This window comes from Mauremys reevesii, linkage group 10 (assembly GCF_016161935.1).
Source record: "Mauremys reevesii isolate NIE-2019 linkage group 10, ASM1616193v1, whole genome shotgun sequence".
Taxonomy (NCBI): Eukaryota; Metazoa; Chordata; order Testudines; family Geoemydidae; genus Mauremys; species Mauremys reevesii.
In genome coordinates, this window is record NC_052632.1 from 46,396,979 (window position 1) to 46,417,661 (window position 20,683).

The 20,683-nt window shown below is 49.8% G+C and overlaps 1 protein-coding gene across 3 annotated transcripts in view; it reads left to right on the plus strand.

Moving 5' to 3' along the window:
- Positions 1–20,683, plus strand: part of CCDC33 (coiled-coil domain containing 33) — a 344,384-nt gene that overhangs the window by 286,383 nt on the left and 37,318 nt on the right. For all 3 annotated transcript variants that reach the window (XM_039492199.1, XM_039492200.1, XM_039492201.1), the window contains one exon: positions 10,895–10,945. In XM_039492199.1, the coding sequence (XP_039348133.1) occupies positions 10,895–10,945 (51 nt within the window). The remainder of the gene's footprint in view (positions 1–10,894; positions 10,946–20,683) is intronic.

Here is a 20,683-nt window from a genome sequence, read left to right on the forward strand (position 1 = left end):
AAAAGTAATAGCAAAAATGTTTTAAGTACATCCGAAGCAGGAAGCCATTGAGGCCACTGGATGATCAAAATGCTAAAGGAGCACTCAAGGACAATAAGGGCATTGCGGAGAAACTAAATGAATTCTTTGAATCAGTCTTCATGGCTGAGGATGTGAGGGAGATTCTCAAACCTCAGCCATTCTTTTTAGGTGACAAATCTGAGGAACTGTACCAGATTGAGGTGTCATTAGAGGAGGTTTTGGAACCAATTGATAAATTAAACAGTAATAAGTCACCAGGACCAGATGGTATTCACCCAAGAGTTCTGAAGGAACTCAAATGTGAAATTGCAGAACTACCAATTGTAGTCTGTAAACTATAATTAAATCAGCTTCTGTACCAAATGACTGGAGGATAGCTAATGTGACACCAATTTTTAAAAAGAGGTGATCCCGGTAATTACAGGCCGGTAAGCCTGACTTCAGTACCAGGCAAACTGTCTGAAACTATAGTAATGAACAAAATTGTCAGACACATAGATTAACATAATTGGTTGGGGAAGAATCAGCATGGTTTTAGTAAAGGGAAGTCATGCCTCACCAATCTACTAGAATTATTTGAGGGTGACAACAAGGATGTGGACCAAGAGGATCCAGTGGATATAGTGTACTTAGATTTTCAGAAAACCTTTGACAAGCACCCTCACCAAAGGCTCTTAAGCAAAGTAAGATACCATGGGATATGAGGGAAGTTTCTTTCATGCATCCATAACTGGTTACAAGATAGGAAACAAAGGGTAGGTATAAATGGTCAGTTTTCAGAATGGAGAGAAGTAAATAGTGGTGTCCCCCAGGGGTCTGTTCTGGGACCAGTCCTATTCAACATATTCTTAAATGATCTGGAAAACGGGGTAAACAGTGAGGTGGCAAAATTTGTAGCTGTTACAAAACTACTCAAGATAGTTAAGACCCAGGCAGACTGCGAAAAGCTACAAAAGGATCTCTCAAAACTGGGCAACTGAGCAACAAAATGGCAGATGAAATTTAATGTTGATAAATGCAAAGTAATGCACATTGGAAAACATAATCCCAACTATACATATAAAAGGATAGGGTCTAAATTAGCTGTTACCACTCAAGAAAGAGATCTTGGAGTCATTGTGGATAGTTCTCTGAAAACATCCACTCAATGTGCAGCAGCAGCCAAAAAAGCTAACAGAATGTTGGGAATCATTAAGAAAGGTATAGATAATAAGACATAAAATATCATATTGCCTCTATATAGTATCCATCTTGAATACTGTGTGCAGATGTGGTCACCCCATCTCAAAAAAGATGTATTAGAATTGGAAAAAGTTCAGAAAAGGGCAACAAAAATTATTAGGCATATGGACTGGCTTCCGTATGAGGAGAGATTAATAAGATTGAGACTTTTCCCCTTGGAAAAGAGATGACCAAGGAGGGATATAATATTGGTCTATAAAATCATGACGGGGTGGAGAAAGTAAATAAGGAAGTGATATTTACTCCTTCTCATAACACAAGAACTAGGGGTCACCAAATGAAATTAATAGGCAGCAGATTTAAAACAAACAAAAGGACAACGCACAGTCAACCTGTGGAACTCTTTGCCAGAGGGTGTTGTGAAGGCCAAGACTATAATGGAGTTCAAAAAAGAACTAGATAAATTCATGGAAGATAGGTCCATCAATGGCTATTAGCCAGGGTGGGCAGGGATGGTGTCCCCAGCCTCTGTTTGCCAGTAGCTGGGAATGGGCGACAGGGGATAGATCGCTTGATGATTAACTGTTCTGTTCATTCTCTCTGGGGCACCTGGCACTGGCTACTGTCAGAAGACAGTATACTGGGCTAGATGGACGTTTGGTCTGACCCAGTATGGCCATTCTTATGTTCTTATGTTATGTATGTTCTAGGCAGATGATAGGGCAGAGGATGGACTCCCAGGCTACCAATCCATGCCCAGAGCCCAATTGGGTGCCCTCGGCATTGGGCTGGGTCTCATGGAGGTCCCTTCAGTCTACTGGCTGTAGCAACCATCTGCACCCCTGGCACAGCCCACTGAGGGAAGAAGGCAGGAGACTCCACACAGCACTGACCCTGCCCTGACCCTGACCTTCCCCATGCCCTGCTCCTAACTGCATCCTGCTTCACTGCCCAAGTTGTGCCATCTCCTCAAGCCCTTCCCTTTTCATGCCAGTCCCCCTGGTGCCCCTGCAGATGCTGGGGTGTGATTTTTCCCATAGCTGCTTGCAAATAAATTTTGCTCACACAAATGGCTGAAGGCTCAGCCTTGGTCGTTTCCCAAGGCAAACAGAAGACACTTTTTTAATTAGCGGAGCTAATGATTTCTAATGCATAAGGATAACCAGCCATTCTTGGGGATCCAGCCGACCACTCCCTCTCCAACTGGCAGGGGGCAGTTAACAGCTGGAAAGACACTGCCATTTCCACCTGCACCATCATGCTCCTAAGGCCCAGCGAAGCCAGGCTCCTGCACACACCCTGATCAGCTGGTGCAGAGAGACCAAGAGATCTAGCCAGGTGGTAATAAAAGACTCAAGAGGATTCCTGAAACCCCTGCCAATTGCCACAAGAAATGTTGCTTCACAGCCAGCAAATTAAAAGCTGAGGGGCCTGATTTTCAGAGGTGCTGATTGCCTGCAGCTCCCATTGATGTCAGTGGAGCTGTGAGTGCTTTGCTGCTCTGAAAATCAGGTCCTGTGGCAGGGGCTATGCCAGTCTATGCTCAGGATGGCCAGCAGATCCCAGTGTTGGCTGTAGTGCAGTGCAAGCCTGCCAGGTAACCAGCATAAATTATATAAAGCTCCAGGGTTAGAAATCTCTCTCCTGTGACATTACAGACAAACAGAGGTTGCTGAGGAGAGTGGGCCTTATTGACTGATTCATCCTGCCCGAATGATTGCAGTTGGATTCTTCCAGAGGTGGGTGGGAGAGGTAATGAGTGTACATAATTAAAGGCCAAGAATATGTGTTCATAAGGTTTATAGATATTGTGCTATCAATAAATGCCTCTAAGGGCGATCGTTACACCAAGGCATGCCCTGGCTAGCCAGTGACCTATAATGCATGCACATTGATTGTATATATAGTTTGACAGCTCCCTTCTTCCACCCTCGGCACTTCATACACTGGCAATATGCAATGCAAAGAAATAATACACTGTGCTTGTCAAGCTGCCAGTCCCCAAGAAAGCCCCCAAACACTAATGATCATAATGTGTCCGGCCACCAGCCCTTTAAATGCCCACAGAGATCAGGATGAGAGTGAGTGACTAGGCCTGGAGGCTGGGGCATAAACTGGATCCCTCTGTAAATGGGGCCCACAGCCATGATGTGTATGCTGGTATTTCTGCATTGAAAAAGGGAAGGGCTGAGAGAGTCCTGGGCTACCTAGAGATGGGCTCAAGCCACAGGATTTAGAGCTGGATGTTACACCCAGACTTTTGGTACAGACCATTATAAAGACAAGGGCCCTTTGCAAGATTTGTCTAAGGTGCTTATCTGGCCCCATCATCGCAGTATCTGAGTACCTCTGAGCCTTTAATGTATTTATCCTCAGCCAGCCCTGGGAGGAGAGAAGAGTGATGGGGGCTGAAGCAGAGAGAGGCTAAGGGACGCCCCCAGTCACACCGGAAGGCTATGGCAGGGCAGGGTCTCTGGCTAGGGCCTGAAGCACTGGCCCACCCTCTGGATGAACTGGATCTGGCTCTGGTTCTTGCTGATGCCAATGTTGAGAGGCCATTAGGGTCAGGGCTCCAACACCCTTCGCTAGTTTTGAAATGCAGCAGTTGCTCTCCTCCTCCCATGAGATGCTGTCCTTTAGATGAGAGATGTTAACTCATGTTCCCTTTCAGTCCTTTCCTGGCAGAGTGTCCGGATGGACACATCTCTACCTCTCCTGCACCAGATCTAGAGAGGCAGTCCAGAACTTCTCCCCACAAGGCCGGACTCACATGCCTGCCCCAGCAGCTTTAACAGGGAGCAGGAGCCACTTATCTTTGTCCCTCTTGTTGGAGCTCATGTACAGCATTGATTCTCAGCCACTCCTCAGCGCTGCTTTCAGTGCTGCTCTCCCTCTCCATTGATAGCTCTGTCTATGCTATCAGAAGGCTGTCAGGTCTGCTCCGCCAGTCTTTGTCTCTCTGTCACATCTCACTTGGCTTCCATCAATTTCTCTCCACTTTCAGACTCAGTGTGATCGTGGGCTCTCCTAGCAAGAGCTGGACAGTAAAGCACCTTTCTCTCTTGATCGGAGTTCCTGGCCAAGTAGATGTGCTTTCCAGTCTCTCCTAGTCTCTTGTGTCTCAGGTAACCAGGATGCCCTTTAGTTATGGACTTTCTGAGCACAGCAAGGGTTCAGTCAGCCTGCTGAAGATGACTGAAACTTTATTTCCATTGGTCAATTGTGAACCAACCCACCTGAAATTTCTCACCTGTGCCATTCTCCTGGCCAGGTATTTTATAGGAACATATGGCAACAATCACACAAGTCATTCATGCAGTAGGAGAGCTTGATGTAGATGTAGAGCCCAAGACTGAATGGCATCTGAAGACTGTACCGGTGACAACACAGTGTGCACCAATACCAAAGGTGGTACTGGAGAAGGAGCTTTGGAACCAATTTCAGTTTTCCAATGCCATATTTCCAAAGGGATATAGCACCAGATAGCCCCCATTTCATGCATTGCATTATATTCAGTGAGGACTGTTGTCTTTGCTTCTGCTTGGAAAGGTTGGGTGGGTCATTTTTAAGTTATCTCCTCCAGTTTGGGAGAGATTCAGAGAACTTCAGGGGGTCTTGTGAGCATTATAATCTGGAGTCTCATTCAGGTTTTACAATGACTGATGCACCCCTGTTCAGTGGGCCAGCCTGAGGCCAGTATACCATTTCAGTCTCCAAAGGGATCCTACATGGGATTTAGGTGGGGGTAGCCTTCTGCAGAGTGGTGAATTTCACTCAGATGGTGGAAATTTTCATCTCGGTGATGGCTGGAGTTCATGTGCTGCATGGAGGAGAGAACTGCGCACTCAGGCGCAGATCTTCATAGGTATTTAAGCTCCTAAATCCTATATCTTTGAGGAACTTGGCCTCAGATAGCACTTTGTGATCATGGCACAGATCAGACAGAGTGAGCTTTGGGGCACGGGCCTCCTGAAAGCAGTGAAAAGACTCCCATTGATTCAAGTGGGGTTTAGATCAGCCCCCAAGAGAGGCTCTGGATTGGCCCAAGAGGAGGATGCTCCAGGTGCATGGAAGGCTCTGACTAGAAGAAGAGGGAGGGATGTTTTAGTTGCCAGACTGCCCATTGTGGGCATTTCAATCTGCCTGAGATCTGGTGCAGGCATCCACAGGCGCAGCCTACAGAAAATGTAATGCCTGCAAGGCCTGATGTGGGTATGCCAGTGCCTATAAACTCCCCATGGCCCCCTGTGGAGATGATAAACCCGGCAGGGCCTCCTGCGGTGGTTTTTCGCTGCACTGTTTCTTCACACGCCCAAAGATGAATAGATTCCATCATTTAAAACTAATCGGATACACCAAAGTGTCACCCAGCAATTTATAAAACAAATAAATAAATAAGCCTAAGCAAATACGGAGGAAAAAAATCTTTTTCAAGTGGCTGAAGGACTATAAATCCACATGTGTGATTGCTAAAAAGGAGGGAGATCTTCTGAGGATTGTACATTTTAAAAGAAATTAGCAAACATCTGACTGCCAGGGAAATTCAAAGGTGTAAGAATGACAGATGTGGATTTGTAGCCTTTCATCTCGACTGTGCTGTGCAAAGTAACATTTGAAAGTAGGCATAAGCACACAGAGGAAAGACAAACTTAGCTCTCTCCTCTTAGCCCTGCCATCTTCCATCAGAATTCTTCAGACAGCCTCCTCACTGCAGGGCACATCTTCAATTACCACCATGCCCTCTCTTCTGACAGTGTAGTGCAACCCCTGCATCACTGCAGTGCCGCACAGCTCCCTTTGATATTAATTAACTGGAGTTCCAAGGTAAAATCCCCATGTGGCACTTTAGATATGTAACCAGTGGTGTTGGGTATATTGTGGGGCGGGGAAGCTGGGGGCACACTCAGCCCCCAAAAGGGAGTTGGGACTGCCAGTGATCACACACACACATCCCTTTGACAGGCTCATTCTCACTCCTCTGCTTCCTCATGTCTCCAGCAGTATCACGTGGGGAATTTATATGTCATTCCCAGTAGATGGCCCCATCTGAGCAAACCCATCCTATGCAAAAAGGTCTCTGTGCAACATGGGGCTAGACTATAGTACACACTCCATCTGGCCCCCATCCACCAAGGGCATGATCTTTCTTTTGCTTTATAAGAAAGAAACTACATTTGCTGATGGTGTTGCAGTCCCTTCCAGGCTCTAACAGCAGGCAGTGTTCATGGGCTCAGTAATGAGGTTACACTGAGGTTCTGGAGCAGCCACTAGAGCCCAAGCTGGGTTAGGAGTGGGGCTAATCACATTGTAGACTAATTCAAACATATGAATCTGTCAGATGTGTCTGAGGTGGACAGAAACAGACAAAGACACCTAATAGATACAATCACCCCACCCCAGCCTGAGGACTGGGGTGAGGGATAGCTCAGTGGTTTGAGCATTGGCCTACTAAACCTAGGATTGTGAGTTCAATCCTTGAGGGGGCCACTTAGGGATCTGGGGCAAAAAAAAATTGGTCCTGCTAGTAAAGGCAGGGGGCTGGACTTAATGACCTTTTAAGGTCCCTTCCAGTTCTAGGAGATTGGTATATCTCCAATTATTACCTATTACCTTTTAGTGCTGACCACAGGGAGATTCATGTAGTCACATGTTAATCTACATATGATTATTTGAGGTAGTAGTTGAGTATGTTGTAGCTTTGATTTGGTAAAATTAACATTGAATTTCTCCTGGAGAGAGGAAGGATGATTCTGTGATCAAGGCATGGGCAGGGGCGGCTCTAGAAAGTAGGCTGCCCCAAGCAGCGCGGAGCGCTGTGCCGCCCTTCCCCGGTCCCGCGGCGGGTCCCCTCTTCCCGCGGCTCCGGTTGAGGTCCTGCCGGCATGCCTGCGGCAGATCCACCGGAGCCCCGGACGACCGGACCGGCCGCAGGCATGCCGTCGGGAGCGCAACCCGAGCCGCGGGCAGACGGGACCCGCCCCCGACATGCCTGCGGCAGGTCCGCTAGTCCCGGGCTCCGGTGGACCTGCCGCAGGCATGCCGGCGGGAGCTCCACCGGAGCCAAATGCCGCCCCCCCGGGAAACGGCCGCCCCAAGCGCCTGCTTGGCGCGCTGGGGTCTAGAGCCGCCCCTGGGCATGGGACAGGGTTGCTAGAGATTTGGGCAAAATGCCTGCTCTGCCACAGATTCCCCTGGCCATGTGCCTAAGTTCATCATCTGTAGAATGGGGATAATAATGCTCTCTTGTCTCTAGACTGGAAGCCCTTCAAGGCAGGGACTGCCTGCTCTGTGTCTGTCCAGCTCTTTGCACAATGGGGCCCTGACCTCGGTTGGGTTTGGATGTGCTGTTGTCATACTGATAGGTAACAATAGTAATAATGATCAAATAACCCAGGAACAGTAAAGATGAATTCTCCAGGTTGTTGCTTGGCTGTGCTGCTCACACCTGCATGGTAGGAAGGAAAAGTCATCCCCACAGGCGCGCTGTGGGTATGGCTGCCCTGCAGTTGGAAGCGTACCGCTCAGCCCAGGTTGTTGTTAATCCTTCAAGTTTGAAGATGACCATGACATTACTGGTTGGTTTGGTTTCTGTGAAGACATGAGTGGCTGATCAGGTCAATTTGAGCTTTGAACTGTCTGTGGCACACTGAAGAAGAGATGCTGCTATGAGTTACTTGATTAACAGTGGACATGCTGCTGTTGTGAGATTTACATTGCTGGGTGCTTCTGTTCTGCCTCAGTAGTTCTCCTCTGCTCATAGACTGTAGCTCCAGTATGGATGAGACTTTGATGGGTAGACAGACTGGAGCTAGCATGTTAAAAATAGCAGGGTGGCCCTTGTGGCACCATGCTAGCCACCAGAACTTGACCCCGTGGCAGGCTTGGCCTTGGGCAGCTAGCCCACATCCACAGTGCTATTCTTAGCATGCTAGAGCTACTGTGAGTCTGTCTTCCTCAGCTGGGAGGCTCTCTTCCAGCTCCAGTGCAGATGTACCCTGTGATATTCAATGGGCCAGCTGGTCTATTTGGGCTCCAGGACTGGAGCAGCACCATGACAATGGAGTGGGCCCCAAACCGGAGCATTGGCTCAAATCCCCTCGAGCTCTGGGAAGTTTGGCCCAGCGTTCAGATTGGAACATGGCAGCTCAGACCCAGTGGGTAGCCCAGACCCTCCTTCATCTCCCTTTAAAGCTTGTGGGAAGGCTCTCATCGACTCTGGTGGGTAACAAATGGCTCTGTTTGGAGTCAGCTCCCACTCTGCTGCTCACTAGAACCCAGAGGGCAGGTGCCCTAGGGCAGCATCACACTTGTTGAACTACAAGCTCCCTCCCCCTTTCTGACATTGCCCCCTTTGCAACATTTTCATTCCCAGGTTGTGCAGACCAGGGGCGTCTCTACAAATTTGGCCGCCCCAAGCAATCATGCCCGGGAGGCGCCCCCGAGCCGCGGGAGCAGCGGACCTGCCGCAGGCATGACTGCGGAGGTTCCGCTGGTCGCGCGGCTCAGCTGGACCTCCCGCAGCTGCGGACGGTTCGCTGGTCCGGCGGCTCCGGTTGAGCTGCCGCAGTCATGCCTGCGGGAGGTCCAGCCGAGCCGCGGGACCAGCGAACCGTCCGCAGTCATGCCTGCGGCAGGTCCCGGGGCTCCGGTGGACCTCCCGCAGGCATGACTGCGGCAGGTCCACCGGCCCAGCCTGCCGCCCCCCTGGGAAATGGCCGCCCCAGGCGGGTGCTTGCCCCGCTGGGCTCTAGAGCCGCCCCTGGTGCAGACCCATGGCAGAGCATCCCAGCATCCCTTGTGAAATTACACGCATGGCTGGGGATGCAGTGACAAGCGCCCATGTACTTCAGGACACGACAGAGTCACACAGTCTCTGTGTCTCCTCCAGACCACAGGTGGCAGCTCTTCTATCCAACTGAGGAATCCTAGCTTCCACCTGCTTCCCCAAACCCTCCTGCTGAGGGGTTCATTGCCCCCCCACCCTTAACTTGAATTCCTTCTGATTCCTGCAGGGATTCCACTTGCCCCTTATTTACCCAACTCTTCCAAACCCCCACCCAGGGATTCCATTTCTGACTGCTCCCCCAAACTCCCTACCATTTTCTTTCTGAGCTCCCCTCTTTGCTCCCCTGCCTGCCCCCACTCCATGCTCCAGCTTCCTGAGTTGCTAACTTGGAGCTATGAGGACCTCTGTGGACGCAGCCCTCCTCCCAAGCCCTGCTGTCCTGCCAGCATTGCATCCTTGCATATAATGCCACAGCCTAACACAACACCGAGTCTTCTGGACTCTGCATGTGTAAAGATCTCATGAGTGCCCTCAGTGCCAGTCAGCAAGGATTTCTGGCATGGAGGAGGAAATGTCATCATCCTCATCTCTGTTTATCTGTGGCTTCTGGGGATACAGCCTCTCTGCCTTGAGAACGACTCCTTGAGAAGCACAGACCCAGAGCAGCATCCAGAGGGTGGGAGTCCAAGCCCTGTCTCTTAGTAGTACCATGTGAGGGCTTGTTATGAGCTTATCTCAGCAGCTGTGAAGAGCTCTGATTTCCATGTGGGAAAGGGCAGCCTCTCCCAGGATGTGTCTCAGGTCTGAAAAGGGGAGCTGTCAGCTTTGTGCCCTTCTCTGGTGCTATCCCTTAGCACTCCGACTCCTTCAATCCTCATCAAGCATCTCCAGAGAAGCTGGGGGCCCAGCCCTTTTGCCCCACTGATTGCTTCCTCTTGTACTTACAGGACTGCTGCTCTCACTGCAGTGGAGACAGTTTAGATAGTTAAGTCCAAAGCTGACTGTGAAGAGTTACAAAGGGATCTCCCTAAACTGGGTGTCTGGGAGACAAAATGGCAGATGAAATTCAGTGCTGATAAATGCAAAGTAATGCACATTGGAAAACATAATCCAAACTATACATAGAAAATGGTGGGGTCTAAATTAGTTGTTGCCACTCAAGAAAAAGGTCTTGGAGTCATTGTGAATAGTTCTCTGAAAATATCCACTCAATGTGCAGCTAACTCAAAACAGCTAACAGAATGTTAGGAACCATTAGGAAAGGAATAGATAATAAGACAGAAAATATTATAATGCCACTATATAAATACATGGTATGCTCACACCAACTAAAAAAAGATATATTAGAATTGGAAAAGGTACAGAGAAGGGCAACAAAAATGACTAAGGGTATGGAACAGCTCCAGTAAGAGGAGAGATTAAAAAGACTGGGATTGGTCAGTTTAGAAAAGAGATGACTAAGGGGGAATATGATAGAGGCCTATAAAATCATGACTGGTGTGGAGAAAGCTACACCATACAATGATTTCCTCCCTTCTTCCTTAGCACCCCAGGCTGGTGGTGAATGAGTGGTAAGTTCTAGCAGCCATGTGAGGAACAAGAGCCCATGTGGAGTATGGATGGGAAGATCCTGGCTTGGGCCATAGTGAATGTGATGGCTGAGCCAAACTAGACATCTCTCTGTTAGCTGGGAGGGTCCGGGGAAGCTTCATTTTATGGACACTGCTGGTTGTCCAGGGCATCCAGTCTCCACTCCATTGTCCTTTATGCACAGCACCCACCTCTGGAGCAAGTTCTCATCGGAGCATGCAGATGTCTCTACAGAACTGACAGTGTCAGGGTCAAAGGTCAGAACAGGGCAAGTCCATGGAAGGCAATAACCTTGGCTTTTATTTCTTTTTCCAGGTGGCCCCCATTGAGCTCGAACGCAAAAAGTCCCATGTCAATCTGTTGTTGGTGAGTAACTATCCACAGGGATGCTTTCCATCACTAACCATTAGACTGGTGGTTGGGATTGGGAGTCAGAACAGACAGATCTTTTCCTGGGGCAACGGGAGAAGGTGAAGAATCTGGTAGGAATTTATAACAGACATTTACAAGGACACCCAAGTGATAGCAATGTAAGCACTGCCATACTGGATCAGACCATCTTCCAGCCACAGCCTGCATCTTGCTGTATGGGAATCTTGCCATCAAGGCTTGTATCTCACTTCCTGACAGCGCAGTTTAGATCACGGCTCTACCAAGCCCACTGTGGCACTGTCAGCTTTACTGAATCACTCACTGGGCTGTCTAGTTCAGTGTTCTGCCTTCTGCCATTACCATACTACCCATCTTTGAGGGATAGCTTGGTGGTTTGAGCATTAGCCTGCTAAACCCAGGGTTATGAGCTCAATCCTTGAGGGGGCCATTTAGGGAACTGGAGTAAAAATCTGTTGGGGGATTGGTCCTGTTTTGAGCAGGGGGTTGGACTAGATGACCTCCTGAGGTCCTTCCAACCCTGAGATTCTATGATTCCCACCTCCTGACGTATTGCAAAATGCTCCACCAGATCTAATTACCCCCTTGTTAGCAGTCTTGGCACAGAGGCTAAGAACTGACTGGTAACATGCCCAGATTAAGGTAAATCAGGGCCTTAGGCAAACCATGACACAGGGCCCTGGCAGCCTCACTCTGGAGCAGCAGGGGCCTCCTCCCAGACGGGCAGGTGCAATGGCAAGGGGCCACCTTATCCCCCCAGGAGCAGCAGCTGTGTCCCCCATCCTCTTAGGAGCAGCAAAGCTTTCCCTGACAGGTGGGGATTATCTGCTTGGGTAAATGGGGGTGGGCCCACTGTCACACTCAGAGCCCTGTGGGGTGAGTATTGTAAATAACACCACACTGAGAAGCATGGGGCAATTCACCCCTCTCAGAGCTATTGTTTCAGGCTGTCTGCAGACTCAGGCCAAAGTTACTGTTCCAACCACACTCATGGTCACATTTTCAAACTTTTCTTACCTACCATGAGGGGTTGAAAGATCCTTTATTTTCAATTGAAATCTGAGCATACAATATAATCATCTGACTCCTGGAGCTAGGGCCCAAGGCACAGGCCTGTATTGCCTACAACTTCATCCAGACTTGACTGAGAACAGAGGCTCAGTTCCACCCCCCAGAGGTGGTCCCTCAAAGTCAGGACTGAGGTACATTGTCATGGTGGGGGTGGGGGCAAAGCTGGTTCTGCCTCTGCCTTCACGGTCCCTGCTCTGTGGAGGCAGTGAGGCTGTCATTGTCCAGGGCTGTCAGTCCAGCACCTTTCACCAAGACTAAAGAAAGGTCAGATCCAGCGTAAATAACAACCTGGCTCCTCCCTCAGTCTGGCCCTGGATCTTGGAGAGAAAGTTGCAGCATGGTGCATTATTGATGGGGCAGTTAATTGCATGCTTCCCAAAGCACACAGAGCCCCTGATTAAAAATTCATGGCATGGGCTGCAGTATTAAGGAGAGATCTGGCTCTGGCTCCGCTTGTTTCTTAACAAATGCTGAAGGAGACCCAAGTCTGGGATGCCACAGTGGGTGAGAGAGGGAACAGAACCCCTGGGGCCTCTCCAAGACTGAGGCCACGTTACAGCTCCTGGCTCCTCCTGGCTGGGGCAACGCTGTGATGCCTTCCAGAGAAGAGGGGGACATACCTCACCTTAAGGGCACCACTAACTGGTAGGGTGGCAGGCAAGTCACTGGCTGGCTGGCAGGCAGGGTGCTGACTGGCTGGAAGGGCAGCAGGCACAGGGCTGGCTGGTAAGCAGCAGGCGAGGCACTGACTGGCAGGGCAATAGGCGAGGCACTGGCTGGCTGGTAAGCAGCAGGTGAGGCACTGGCTGGCAAGGCAGCAGGCAAGGTGCTGGCTGGCTGGCAGGGCAGCAGGCGAGGTGCTGGCTGGCAGGGCAGCAGACGAGGTGCTGGCTGGCTGGCAAGGTGGGAACAGGTATAGTTGTGTGCCCTAACAGCTGCAAATCAGTCAGGCAGTCAGGGGCTGGGAAGGGCTGGTTGATTACCTAAATCTCCAGTGACATTCTGCATCAGGATGTATCCGTAAATCTCAAATCTCCTGTGGCTCTGAAATACCGGGCTCTTCCCCAACTGCCAGGAGGGACCAGGAGCCACCATGATGGACAGCAGGAGCCCTGGATCTGTAGAACGTGAAGTGAAGCGCAAACAAGCACATGACAGAGAATGAGTGATGAACTGGACAAATCATCCTTGGGAGGCAGATAGAATTCCCCTTGTCCTGTGTAATGTGATGGATGCTCAGAAGCAGCAGACTGAGTATTCCTTACAGCTTAGCAGGCCTCAGGTGCTATGTCACCAGTTTGCCCCATGCAGGATTATTTTGCCCAGATGGTTACCCCTGAAAAGAAAGTATAAGACAAACCTGAAATGTTTCTCATTTCCTGGGGTCACAAGAACAGAGAGTAATGCAAGGCTGACAGCATTCTGGCTAGACAAGGAGGGGGCTGGCAAAGCCCTTTGATTGCACTGCGAGGATTTTGCTAGCAAATATCATAATGGAGCCATGCCATGGCATGCTCTCTGAGTCACAGATTACACAGCACTCCCAGCTCCAGCTGAAATCAGTGGAATCTGTGTACTAAGAGGCTGCAGCATGAGCAGAGAAACACCAAGCTCTGTGTGCTTGAGTAGAGAGCTGCGGAATGAGCTGCCTCAAAGTCCTTCGCTTAATTAAATTCCTCTTACAGTATATCCTGGTCCTCTCTGGGTCTGGAGCTGGAGTGCTAAGAACTCAATGTATTCAACTTCCCCCTCAGTTCCTCAGTACCTCAGGCCCCACTAATGTGTCCAGTGTGGGGTGCCACACACAAACACACAGGCTATACAGCCTGTATCATTGAGGCATTATTGAAACAGCCCTCTGTGACCAGTTTGGCCTCACTCAGACAGAGGTTTCTTATCTTCCACTGTCTCTCCACTGCTTAGCATATAAAAGGAATGAGGGCTGCAGATTACCCCATTACACAAAGGGGCTGTTAGCAGGTGGGACTCACTCCGATTACAAATGGGCGCTTACTCTTGCCTCAGTTTCCCCTTCTATGAAATGATAATGAGGAGGTGTCTAGCCTAAAATCCCTTTGCTTTAGCTGTGTTGAGATGTGCCCAAGTTTGGGGCAAGGCAGAACAGAGCTGAAGCCTGAGTTTCACCTAGGGAAGGTCACAGCAGAGACTCTCTCAGAGATGGGATCTGTGATGCTGAGAGTCTTTAGAACTTAAATGGATAAGACGTGTGCATTGCAGGGAAGAAAGCTGCAGAGTGATAGGTGCTGGCGCTCAGTCTCTGAGATCCAATGTATGGAAATGAGATTCCACAAGTGTGAAAGGAGCGATAACTTTCCTCTCGGAGTCTATAATAATCTCCACCAAATTGCCTGGCTAGGTCTCAGCTCCTGGGAGCTAGAGATAAGTGCAAAGAAAGCTAATGTCAGGCCCAGAGACAAAGGATGAAACCAGCAAGTATTAGCCATCTGGGGAGTATGGGAAAGTGCAAGGGGAGAAAGGGGGCAGGGGAAATCAGGGGAAGCAGAGATCAGTGAGAGGTGGGGTCTGGGGAGAGCAGAGATCATAGAGAGAGGATGTAGGGGGAGCAGAGATCATAGAGAGGGAATGTGGGGGGAGAAGAGATCATAGGATGTGAGGGGACCAGAGATAAGAGAGAGGGGATTGTGGGAGCAAAGATCAGAGACAGGGAACTGGGGAGCCGAAAGCAGAGAGAGTGGGGATGGGCAAGCAGAGATCACAGAGAGAAGGGATGGGGAGCAAAGATCATAGAGAGGGATCTGGGGGAAGCAGAGAAGAAATGGGTGTGACAGGTTCCTCCTGGAGTGCCACCTGGAATTGGGGTACCATTGAGCTCTCTAACCCACCAGCCTGGGCTCCCTCTCACACTGTACTGCTGTGACAAGCTGCAAAGACCCCCAGCCTGCACTTTCACCAGCATTCGTACCCAGGAACACACCCAGACACAGGCTCTCTAACCGCCAGCTTCCCAGCTTGGGACCCCAAAGCAGTACCATCCTGCCCTGGTCAAATCTGTCTAGTATATGGGTTTAATACCCGGTCCGCCTCTCCCTCAATGTGAAAAGAACAATGCACATTTGTGGTAACCAAGCAAAAATTTTCCCCAAGCACTCCAGTCAAAGCTCACTGCTTTGGATTAAAATATAAAACAAGTTTATTGCAAACAGATCAAAGCAGATTACCTAGCAAATAAACAAAAAATGCAAACTAAGCTTAATATACTAAATAGATTGGATATGTATAACAGCTTCTCATCCTAATTGATAGTACAGGCAGGCTAGGGAGTCTTAAGGCACAAGCTGTGTTAGCTTTACAACTTGGGTTTCTCAGGTCTTCATGCACAGGCTTCAAATCCCTTTAGCCTGGGTCCAGCACTTCCCCCAGTTCAGTCTTTGTTCCTCAGGTGTTTCCAGGAGTCTTCTTGTGTGGGGAGTGAAAAACCCTGATGATGTCACTCCCCTGCCTTATATAGCTTTTGCATATAAGCTTGGATCCCAGACCAATCTGTGGAATAATACTGACATCCCAAGATGGCGTCCAGCATCATGTGGCCTGGTCACATGTCCTCGTAGAGTTACTCTCAGGCTGTCTCTGGAGTTCTCAGGAAGGCTCACCAGGTGAGAGATAAGCTTCTCCCAAGGCCTGTTGTTCTCCCTAATGGCTCATTGCCCTGAGTAGGCCCTTCCCAACCAGCTATCTAGACTGAAAGCATCTTGTTTAGTGGGCGTTACCCAGGCGTAACTACATTTGAAATACAGATACATAGTCAATATTCATAACTTTAGATACAAAAATGATACATGCACACAAATATGATAATCATATTCAGCAAATCATAACTTTTCCAATGACATCTCACATGACTTATCTTGTACAAACTGCATCATAATTATGTCATAATCATATCATAATAATATCACTGAAGAATATGCGGTACAGTGTCAATGGCATCTGGGGGAGCAGAGATTAGAGAGGAGATCTGAGGGAAGCAGAGAAGAAAGAGGGGTCTAGGGAGCAGAGAACAGAGTGGGGAGTATCTGGGAAGAACAGAAATCAGAAAGGGACTTAGGGGGAGCAGAAATCAGAGGGAGAGAGAAGTTCTGGAGTGGGGAAGCAGGGATCAGAGAAAGGGTGGGGGGCCAGGAATCGGTAGAGAATCTGAACTAAATTCACTGCTGGCATTAGCAGGCATAACACCATTACTGTGAGTGAGGTTGCACCTGTTTACCCAGCAGTGTGCTGTGCTTCTCTCTGGGATAAGGGCCTGCAAGAGAGTCTGCTTGGGGGCCAAGAGAAGAAAGATCACGGAGTTTGGAGTTTGTTGGGAGAAGAGTCCAGGCGGGGGGATGTCAGTGGAGGGATTCTCCATCTTAACTGAGTTTCAATCCCCAGCCAGGTAAGCTGGGCTGTGCATGTAAACACACTCCCTTTTGCCCGCAACCTTTATATCCTTGAAGAAGCCCTCGAAGCAATCACAATGGGGTTCCCAGTGGCCGCCCAGGCAGGGAGCAGATGGAGTTGATTATTAAGGCACCCATCTGCGCCATCTCACAGGTGATGCTCTGAGAGAAACAGGCAGCGGCTTGCATGAAAGCATAGAATCATAGAATCATAGAATCTCAGGGTTGGAAGGGACCTCAGGAGGTCATTTAGTCCAACCCCCTGCTCAAAGCAGGACCAAACCCAACTAAATCATCCCAGCCAGGGCTTTGTCAAGCCTGACCTTAAAAACCTCTAAGGAAGGAGATTCCACTACCTCCCTAGGTAACCCATTCCAGTTCTTCACCACCCTACTAGTGAAAAAGTTTTTCCTAATGTCCAACCTAAACCTCCCCCTCTGCAACTTGAGACCATTACTCCTTGTTCTGTCATCTTCTACCACTGAGAACAGTCTAGATCCATCCTCTTTGGAACCCCTTTCAGGTAGTTGAAAGCAACTATCAAATCCCCCCTCATTCTTCTCTTCTGCAGACTAAACAATCCCAGTTCCCTCAGCCTCTCCTCATAAATCATGTGCTCCAGCCCCCTAATCATTTTTGTTGCCCTCCGGTGGACTATCTCCAATTTATCCACATCCTTCTTGTAGTGTGGGGCCCAAAACTGGACACAGTACTCCAAATGAGGCCTCACCAGTGCTGAGTAGAGGGGAATGATCACATCCCTCGATCTGCTGGAAATGCCCCTACTTATACAACCCAAAATGCCATTAGCCTTCTTGGCAACAAGGGCACACTGTTGACTCATATTCAGCTTTTCGTCCACCGTAACCCCTAGGTCCTTTTCTGCAGAACTGCTGCCCAGCCATTCGGTCCCTAGTCTGTAGCAGTGCATGGGATTCTTCCGTCCTAAGTGCAGGACTCTGCACTTGTCCTTGTTGAACCTCATCATATTTCTTTTGGCCCAATCCTCTAATTTGTCTAGGTCCCTCTGTATCCTATCCCTACCCTCCAGCATATCAACCACTCCTCCCAGTTTAGTGTCATCTGCAAACTTGCTAAGGGTGCAGTCCACACCATCCTCCAGATCGTTAATGAAGATATTGAATAAAACCGGCCCCAGCACCGACCCTTGGGGCACTCCACTTGATACCGGCTGCCAACTAGACATGGAACCATTGATCACTACCTGTTGAGCCCGACCATCTAGCCAGTTTTCTATCCACCTTACCGTCCATTCATCCAGCCCAGACTTCTTTAACTTGCTGGCAAGAATACTGTGGGAGACTGTATCAAAAGCTTTGCTAAAGTCCAGAAATAGCACATCCACTGCTTTCCCCTCATCCACAGAGCCGGTTATCTCATCATAGAAGGCAATTAGGTTAGTCAGGCATGACTTGCCCTTGGTGAATCCATGCTGACTGTTCCTGATCACTTTCCCCTCCTTTAAGTGGTTCAGGATTGATTCCTTGAGGACCTGTTCCATGATTTTTCCAGGGACTGAGGTGAGACTGACTGGCCTGTAGTTCCCTGGATCTTCCTTCTTCCCTTTTTTAAAGATGGGCACTACATTAGCTTTTTTCCAGTCGTCTGGGACCTCCCCCAATCGCCATGATTTTTCAAAGATAATGGCCAATGGCTCTGCAATCTCATCGGCCAACTCCTTTAGCACCCTCGGATGCAGCGCATCCGGCCCCATGGACTTGTGCTCGTCCAGCTTTCCTAAATAGTCCTGAACTACTTCTTTCTCCACAGAGAGCTGGTCACCTCCTCCCCATACCGTGCTGCAGAGTGCAGCTGTCTGGGAGCAGGGAGGGTTGGGAGACTAACAAGAGACCAAAGGGATTATCCTCAAGCCCCTAAACTCCCAAGGCTGCTCAGATTCAGAAACTGGGGGAATCATGGGGCTGGGCCCCTCTGCTTGCTATGAGGAGACTGATATTTTGTGAGCACTGGGACCAGAAAAGTGAAGGGCTTTAGCCCTGGTTGCATCTAGGACAGCATTTCTCAAATGCAGCCATCACGGCTGCATGCGGCCACCAGGAGGTTTCCCTGAAGCCATGACAACTTTGTGAGCGGTGACGTGGGGGAGGGAATGCATTGGCCCCTTCCCCTCCCTCCCTGTTGCTCCTGGATGCACTGCTCTGCACGTCTCCGGAGGCAGGTGGGGCACAATGCTGAAGGAGCAAGGTGAGTTTTCTAACTGGGGAGGGACAGGGGGCTTTGTGGACTTGAGCCCTGGGGTGGTTGGGCGGTGGGGAATTAGGGAACCTGGCTGCAGACCAGGGCTCCAGCCATGGGGCTTCAGGCCTCAACACCCTGTTCTGGCCATGGGGTTTCAGGTGCTGACCCCCCAGGTCTGACCAGGCAATCCTGGCCTTCAGCCATGGGGCTTCAGATTCCAACCCCTATCCACATGGCGGCAGGCTCTGATCCCTGGCTCTTGCTGTGTGGTGCTGTCCCCTAATCCTAGCGGCGGCGGCTGGCCCCAAGCACTGACCCCTGTCTGCGCTCTCCGACCCCCAGCCCTGGCCACTGACCCCAGGTGCCAACCCTGAGTTCCAGTGGTTGCTAGCCCTGAGTGAAGATCCCCAGCTGCAGCTGCTGGCCCTGGGTGAAGATCCCTGGCACTGGCCTTGGGCTCCAGCAGGTGCTGGCTCTGGATGCAGACCCCAAATGCCAGCCCCCAGCGCTGGCGGTGGCCAACCCCTGGCTGCACACTCTAACCCCCAGCCCTGGCCACTGCCCCCAGGCACTGCTACTGGATGTCAACCCTGGGTTCTGGCAGATGCTGGCCATGGGCCCTGATCCCCAGCCCCAGGTGCAGATCCCCAGCCCCAGTCATGCAGCAGCAGGTGTTAACCCAAGGCTCCGGCAGGTGCTGGCTCAGGACACTGACTCCTAGTCCTGGCAGTGCAGCATCGGGCATGGACCCAAAGAGCCAACCCTGAGTGCCATCCTAAAGCCCCAGCAGTGCATGCTGGCTCCAAGTACTGATCCCCGGCTGCACAGCAGCGGGTGCTGATTCCCAGCCCTGGCCATGCAGCTGCAGGCATCGACACTGGGTTTCAGTGGGTGCTGGCCCAGGGTACTGATCTCCAGCCCCAGGCACCAACCCACACACCCAACCACGCGTTGGAGCCCCCCCCCCCCCCCCGCATCCATTGCCCCTAGCATCTGCTGCCTCACCCCCCACTGCTCCATCCAGGTCTTAACTTGCCAGGTCTTGCTGTGAAAAGTGATATTAACAAACACACAAATATCATTTTTCACAGTATTATTTTTATTATTGAGTACAAAAAAAACCCCTACATAAATAAATTACAATGATTTGTATGTGTATACATGCATATTTTTTTGTTTTTCCTTAAGTTAATGAAGTATTTTAGGAAAAAGTGTCAGTGCAGCCACCAGCAAGAGTTGATGGCTGTACTCTGAGGCCACCAAAAAAATTGTTGTGAGAACCCCTGATCTAGGAAGAGTGCACACAGCTGTGCCCATGCTGCCTCTGCCTTGGGAATCAAAGCCTTAAATACGCCCCCTCAGCTTCGCCAATGCTGCAGCAGGGCCTGATGTTAGTTGGTTAAACAAGGCAAACAAAGAGTAACTATTAATTGAATTATGTCAGATTGGAGGGGGGTCCCAAGTGGGGGTCCAAGGGGTCTGTTCTGGGTCCGGAGGCTGCCAGGGCCCTGTGTCATGGTTTGCCTAAGGCCCTGATTTACCTTAATCTGGGCATGTTACCAGTCAGTTCTTAGCCTCTGTGCCAAGACTGCTAACAAGGGGGTCATTAGATCTGGAGTACTGTGTCCAACTTTGGTCACCAATGTATAGAAAGGATGTAGAGAAACTGGAAAGGATCCAAAGGAAGTGACAAAGATGATCAGAGGGATGGAACACAAGCCATATGAGCAAAGGCTGAAGGAACGGTTATGTTCAGTTTGGAAAAGACGAAATTAAGGGGGAATATGATAGCAGTCTTCAAATACTTGAAAGGCTGCCATAAAAAGGTGGAGAAAAGTTGTTCTCTTTTACCATAGAGGACAGAACTAGGGACAATGGGTTCGAACTACAGCCTAGCAAATATAGATTAAATCTGAGGAAAAACTTCCTAGCTGTAAGTACAGCAGGACAATGTAACAGACTGCCTAGGGAGGTCATAAAAACTCCTTCGCTGGAAGTTTTCAAA